Here is a 6,865-nt window from a genome sequence, read left to right as displayed (position 1 = left end):
CCCACATCCCTGACCCACACGCACCCCGCAGCCCCCTAGCCCCCCGTACCGTGACCTCCCCCCACACCTGGCCCCTAGCCCCACAGATCCTGCCCCCCAGAGCGGGGCGGCCCGGCCCCACCGACACGTACCGGGCCCCGCGCCCCCGCCGGCCGGGCCGCTGCTCGGGCTCCCTCCGCCCCGCAGAGACGCCGCCTCCCATTGGGCCCGAGAGACGCGCGCGGCCATTGGCCCGCCGCCGCCCCGCGGCCACGCCCCCCAGCCCTTCACCCCCGTGGGCGGGGGCGCGGCGCGGCGCCCCGCCCAGGGAAGGGCAAGCGGCGGCGCCCATTGGCTGCGGGGCGGGGAGGGGCGGGGCCACAGCTGGAGGGCGGGGCACAGCTGGAGGGCGGGGCACAGCTGGGCGCGCTGTTAAAGCCACAGCCGAGCGCGGACACGAGCCGCAGGCGGGGGCACGGCCAGGCGACGCTGCTTACCGACACCAGGGGCACAGCTGGACAGGGCAGTGAGCAACAGCTGGCTGCAGCCCTCAGACCACGGCTGGCGCAGGGCGCTGCCGGGCGGCACAGCYGTATGGGCATTAAGCTGCAGCTGGAGCTCCGGCAGAGGAGCACAGCTGCAAAACCACCTCCCCGCAGCAGCAGCGGGTACCGGGGTGCTGGGAAGCCCCCTTCCGCGGGGGCCCCACACGGAGCTACATCCTTCTCCCCCCCAACGCAGGCTCCCGCCAGCACCAGGACCCGGAGGACSCAGGTGGGACCTCCCAGCCAGGCCAAACACAGCTCGAAGCGCAGCCCCAGAAGAACGACCCCAGAGGGAGAGGTGCCCACAGAGCAAGTTTAACCTCTGCCACTGAGTGATGCTTTAATTAAATTTAAATTTAATTAAAGAGGTCACTGCAGGGAAGTGACCTCTCTTCCCCCTCCACTTCCCCTTCAGCTACTTCTGCAGCTTGCTCTGGTCCCAGCCTTTGCTCCCTAGGGAGTGACCTCTTTCCCCATGACTGCAGCAGCTCCAGCCCAGATGAAACRGAGCAGGAGGAGCAGTTGCAACATCCAAGCTCTTAGCCTAGAAAAAGCCAGTGTTGGGGGACCTGGACAGCCCTTGGGAGGGAGGCAGTCCCCAGCCTATGTCCCCACAGCCCCCTCCAGCCCGTCCACCACTCCCTCCAGCCAGGCCCTGTGCACACAGCTGGCCTGGCTCTGATTTGTCACTGCCACCTACCGACAAGAGCATCCTCTTGTCCCTGGTCCCTGGTCACCTCGGTCCCTGCCTGCCTTCTGTGCTGCCAGAGCCGGGGAACGGGCCTGGCACAGGGTATGGAAACAGCATGAGAAACTGGACAAGTTGTGAGGAGAAACTGAAAGCTCCARTAAGCTCCCAGCCCCTCCCTTCTCCTTTTTGAGTCTGTTCAAAAGTCGCAAACGTTGCCTCATCGGTACCCCTCCCTCATGCTTCAGCCAACTCCACCACACACGCGGGTACTTCAATCTCTTTATTCAGGTAATAGCCTTACTGGTTACCAAGAGATACAACAGCATGTGTAACTATTACACTGACCAGCGCAAGACCTACAAGCCTAGACTGCCATGCCACATCCCTGTGAGCTTGCACCCGATGGAAGATTGGACAGGGAACTCCCCCCGCCTAGCGCAGGGGCTTCCATCTGCTCCCGAATGGCAGCGCGGGGGGCTGGGTGGACACCAAACGCCGGCTAGTCGGCCAGCAAGCAGCTCACGCATTCACCAAGTGTCTAACGTGTAAAGCGTGTGTCTTCACAGAGGGATGAGTCGGTAAGAGAGGAGAAGGAACAGGGCCGTGGGAGGGAGGAGAGAGTCCGCTTTACGCCTTTTCCAGCCGGTGTGTTCACGGGTTCCCTTTCTCCTCATCACCGCTCTCCTTCTTGATTTCTTCATAGACGGCCTCGGCCCCGTCTCCTCCCTTCTCGGCCCCCTCCGCTGTCTTGGCATTGGGCACCCAGAGCCCAGAGTCGATGCATCGCTGCATGTGGTACTTGGCTTCCTGGGAAAGACACAAAGGTATCAGCAAGGCACTCGCACTTCCCACGGCTTGCTCCGCGCTCCACCTGCTCCGCTGCCCTTCGCTCCGGCCACCGCCCTCTGCCAGCCCAGCGCCCGCCCCGGAGAGGGCCGCAGGGGCGAGCCGGGAGCCGCGCACGTCTGCACGCCTGCTTTCCCCTGCTGTGGCAGCGCCCCTGCAGCCCCCACGCTGCTGGAAGCGCAGCTCTCTAGACTAGGGAATACTCACGGTTGGGTCCATTTTGCTGATAGTGTCTTGTAACATCTGAACATCCTTCACATCAAAGCATTTCTGCAGCTCCTGCAAGGCCAGAACAGAGGAAGACGGGTTAGTAACGTCTCTACTACTTTCATTCCTGAGCAGACAGGTTACCAGCCCTGCTGCAACATCAGAACAGCACAGCTCAACCCCACGCAGCTACGACATGCAGCTGGGAGAGCAGCAGAGGCAGCGCTGGTGCTCAGACTGCCCCACAGAGTCTGTCTTGTGTCCCAGCTCACACTTTTACAGCAGCAGAGACTAAATACAGGGTCTGCCACAAGTCACCTGTGTGTCTTGCACAGGCCAAGCAAGAGACTTTTCTGCATCAGTTTATCTCCACACCACAGCACAATACTCACAGGAGGGAGGGACTCGTACACCTCCACAGGGTCGAGCCCACCAGGGCCCAGCCGTTTCTGCCGCTCTTCTTCTTCATATTCTTTCATAGCCTTCTCTATGCGCACCTTGGCTCGTCCCCGCACCCTCTCCTTGAAGGCTTCCAGCTCGTCGTTAAAGCCCTCCATGTACTGCTGGTCAGCTGTCTGGAGCGAGCAGGGAGGAGCAGCAGGTTAGGAGACAGCGCCCAGGTCCCAGCCCCTGGAGAAACTGCTTCGGGCCCACAGCCCCTGCCTGTCCTAGAGAGAGAGCTCCCATGCAGCTGCATCCCTGCAGCTTCACTCCACCTCCCCCAGGGCCACGAGCCCAACCATTTCCTCAAGCCTGGCTGGAAAAAAAAAAGGACTGGCTGGAGGGAGGGAGCCGCATTTACCACCAGCATCACTGTGGGRGGAGCAAACACTGAAAGACACTGTGCCAAGACCCACTGCAGCACACAGGACTAAGTGTCACCAGCAGCACCCCAAGGAACCAGGAAGCAGCTTGCCCCAATGGGGAGAGCTCCAATCTCACCTTGATCTTTGTGAAGAACTGCCGGAAGCAAGCTCTGGGATCCACCTTCAAGCTCTTGGCCAGCTCCAGGATGAACTGCATGACGATAGTCTGATGGGCCACCTGCTCCATCAGGGCATGTTTCTGCAGTGGAGAGAGAAAGGGCAGATAAAGAGCCACAGTTCGCTTGCCCTGAAGACACACACTTATGTGCCCCTCGGCAGGGGAGGATACACCAGGTTCCAGCAGGATCCCTGAGTCGTGAGGGTCAGGTCATCCCTGGCCCCTTTCACTCAGGGGAGCTGGAGAGCAGATCCCAGCTGGCCTGGAGCCATGCCAGGCAAGTCCACTGCAGGGAAGCGCTTGGCATTTCTGACAGGAAAAAAAACAGCCTGTCACAACAGGGCCAGCTGGACACAGGCTCTCGGAGCCCTGCTTCCCGCAGCAAAGGCRCAACGCAGTCCCTCCCGCTCAGCGAGGAGCTGGCAGCCAGGCCAGTTTTATCCCTCCCCAGCTAACAAGATTCCAGCTACAGTCCCAACTGCATTGCCAGCCCAACTGTCTCACCTCTTCCACCTCCAGATCGATGCACCAGATGACTAAGTAATTGGCTGTCTCCTCACACACGAGATGAGGGTTATCAGACAGATATTTCTGGCTGTCATCCCAGCGCCGCAGCATGCCTTCAAAGCAGGACAGCCCCAGTTAGCAGAGTAATATTTCCACTCTTAAAAAAGAACACCCTCTAAACCTCATGCTATTGTCTTCAGCAAAGGGGGAGAGCACAGATGACTCATCCCAAGCTTAGATCAGCCTGCCCCCCCTCCCCACCAATTGCATTTAAACTGTCACAAAGGCAGAGCTTGAACTTTTGCTCCAGCTGGGTGAGCAGGAGAAAGAACTTGTGAAAAGCACATCAAGTCATTAACAGACTCCRACTCATCAGCCTCTCCTGCCACAAACAGAAGCTTCACTTCACAGCTGAGCATCTTAAACAGCAAAGGAAGCACCTGGACTTAAYGGACAGGGTGGGGAGGAGGCTACATTAAGGAATCCACTGCCATACTTGTGTGAGTGACAGCCAACAGAGAGCTGTTTCCATCAGCAGGAAGATCCTGCAAGGCCACAGGGCTCTAGAGCCCTCACCTACACTCTGCTAACTCACCAAAGTGCTTGATCTGCTTCTCATTTCTCTCCACAAATGTTTTGTGTTTCTTCTCTTTCTGCTCCTCTGTTTCTTCCTTCTCTTCTGGTTTAACGTTGAACACGCTCTGTGGAGAGCGGGAGGACGTTAGCAGATCTTGTATCACYTAGCTGCAGACCCCGTGACGCAGGCCAGAGGCAAGGGGGACTTCCCCACCCCCCAGACCCACCTTGCTGAAGCCATCCTTGCTCAGCGTATCTACATTCCAGGGCATGTTCTTCTCCTTCTTCCTCAGCTCCTCTAGTTTGTTTTCCCAGCTCTTCTCTTCATTTTTCAGCTGCTGGGCTTCAGCTTGGAGCCTCTCCAGCTCCCCTTTGCCACTCTCCTGGTCTGCCACCTCCAGCTCTTTCATCTTCTTCTGGCACTCTGCTAGTTTCCGTTTGCATTCCCTACACCCCTTATCCAGCTCCTCTTTTTCCTTCTGGAACTGCTCCATCCTCTCCACTCGAGCCTGCAGGCAACCATTTACACTTTAGGATCCTCAGGAGCGAAGTGAAAAAGATGGTCTGGAAGACTGCAGTCACGAAGCAGCAACAGCAGCCTCTCCAGTGCATCCAGAACCCACGGGGCTCAGGATCACCCCTACAATGGCCAACACGAGCTCAGGACCAGAGGTCAGTGGGCAGCCAGGTCTGGCTATTCAGGCCTGCACTGCGAGGGGCTTCCTGGGGAAGGGGGGACAGCTCTTCTACCTCCTCTGGTAGAAGAGGAGCTGGAAAGGATTGAAACTACTTCAGAACAAAAGCGAGATATTTCTGTTTAGCGTTTGCTGTCCTCCATACACCACTAGCAGCCTGACTTGGGTCCTTTAGCCACACTTCTCCCAAGACACCAGCACACACGCAGTCTCCCTACGCTGTTAGGTAACGGCTCGCTGCAGTGTAGGAGATACGCTCCAGGAAGCCTGACACATTTTCCCAGATCACTGTTATCCTGTGTGGAATACAGTGAAGAACACGAAGTCACATATCCTCCCTCATATGCAGCTAGAGTAGGAGCGCAAGGTGAGAAGAGACACAGGTTTCCTCAAAGATATCTCCTTCTAGAAAGATTCAGGAGGCAGAAGAGCTGCATTCTCTCCATGCACAGCTCCACAGGACAAGCCTGGAGCAGAGCTCATGCCACAGCATACTCTAAATGCAACGTCAAGCTGACGCTCACCTGCCTCAAGCAAGTCCTTCAAGCCAAGCGCTGGTATTTTGTTTGAATTGGAAGTGGGGGCAGTTTAGTTTGCATGCCAGCTCCAGCTGGTGCAGGGCTGTGCACCTCCGCCACRTGAGGCAGGGACCCTTCCTGCCTTCCTATTCAGGGCCCTCACAGGAAGCGGGAAGAGCTGCCTTGCACTGCTGCTTCTCTGCTCATTTGAGGCACAAGTGCTTTCAGCACAGGAAGCCAGTTGGGAGCACGTGAACTCACTGCATTCCTTTAGAGGTGAAAAACTTGTAGTTTCTTCTCCTCACATTTGGGGGAGGGGGAAACCACAGAAGCAGCACACACAGGCTCTTAGCAGTGCACCAGTATCCCACGAATCTGCCTCTCAGTCACTGCCTCCTCTTCCAGGTCTATTGCTCATCCTTCACAGGCAGGGGAATCACAGTAGAAAGGACAGTTTACCAGGAGCACAGGGAGTTGTCAGAGCTCAGCACAACCCTTCCAAACACAGCAGCGATAGGACATGGAGCTCTGAGTCCCAAGAGCAGCCACAGTTTCCAGGCCCAGACCCAGGTGAGGCTGGCCACTGGGATGACACTCCCAAGAGAAGCTGGTCTCTCCCCAGCAAGTGTCACCTAAACTGATAAGCTAGGGTAGCACACGGCAGAGAYAAGGGGATAAATCAGTTGTTTGAAGAGTGCAGACAGAAGGCCAACACACGGCGCTCCCAGGGCTCTTCGCCAYGGTGCTACTGAACCAGCAGGCAATTCACATCCGCTAACACCCAGGCCCGCTCTGGACAGCGCCAGCGGCGCAGAGCCGCAGGAAGTCTCACAAACAGGTCCCGCTAGCTTCCAAGGCTACCACACTGCTACTAGAAAGAAGAATCTGTCACAGGCTGGTCAAGCTCCTASCACAGTGACTCAGCCTGAGGGTAACACCTCACCGGGCACGGGGTGAGATGAGGTAGGCGCCAGCCTGGGGTCTCCCAGCAGCTGCCCAGACCCTGGGAAGGGCCTGAAGCCTACTCACTCCCAGGGCCTCGGACAGCGTTCSGCAAGGAGACCTCTCAGAGGGCCAACAGGGACACCCCGGCCCAGCCGCCGTGGGGACAGCGCTCCTGGTGCCCACAGGGATGGAGGGGGGGCAGGTCACAGGGAGCTGGGCCCCACAGGGATGGGGGCCACAGGGACCAGCAGGAGACCCCATCGAGGCCCACACAGGGATGGGGACCACAGCGACAAGGACCACGGGGGAACCCCCAGGCCCGTCACCATGGGGACGGGCTCACAGGAAGCCAGTTGCCATGGAGACAGGGAG

The 6,865-nt window shown here is 58.3% G+C and overlaps 2 protein-coding genes across 2 annotated transcripts in view; both read right to left on the bottom strand.

The window, feature by feature from the left end:
- TYK2 (tyrosine kinase 2) overlaps positions 1-202 on the bottom strand; it is a 21,011-nt gene extending 20,809 nt beyond the window's left edge. Inside the window, exon 1 of the mRNA XM_085315153.1 lies at positions 144-202. Within this exon, the coding sequence (XP_085171279.1) occupies positions 144-202 (59 nt within the window). The remainder of the gene's footprint in view (positions 1-143) is intronic.
- Positions 203-1,482: 1,280 nt separating this feature from the next.
- CDC37 (cell division cycle 37, HSP90 cochaperone) overlaps positions 1,483-6,865 on the bottom strand; it is a 5,820-nt gene continuing 437 nt past the window's right edge. Inside the window, exons 2-8 of the mRNA XM_085315158.1 lie at positions 4,563-4,844; positions 4,355-4,460; positions 3,757-3,872; positions 3,211-3,333; positions 2,661-2,843; positions 2,269-2,340; positions 1,483-2,022 (exon numbers count right to left, since the gene is read on the bottom strand). Of these exons, the coding sequence (XP_085171284.1) occupies positions 1,867-2,022; positions 2,269-2,340; positions 2,661-2,843; positions 3,211-3,333; positions 3,757-3,872; positions 4,355-4,460; positions 4,563-4,844 (1,038 nt within the window). The 3' untranslated portion in view covers positions 1,483-1,866. The remainder of the gene's footprint in view (positions 2,023-2,268; positions 2,341-2,660; positions 2,844-3,210; positions 3,334-3,756; positions 3,873-4,354; positions 4,461-4,562; positions 4,845-6,865) is intronic.

Source organism: Rhea americana, unplaced genomic scaffold (genome assembly GCF_003343005.1).
Source record: "Rhea americana isolate MKP2758 unplaced genomic scaffold, rheAme1 scaffold_420, whole genome shotgun sequence".
Lineage (NCBI taxonomy): Eukaryota > Metazoa > Chordata > Aves > Rheiformes > Rheidae > Rhea > Rhea americana.
Note: the sequence above shows the minus strand (reverse complement) of the source record. Positions and strands in the feature narration are given on the sequence as shown.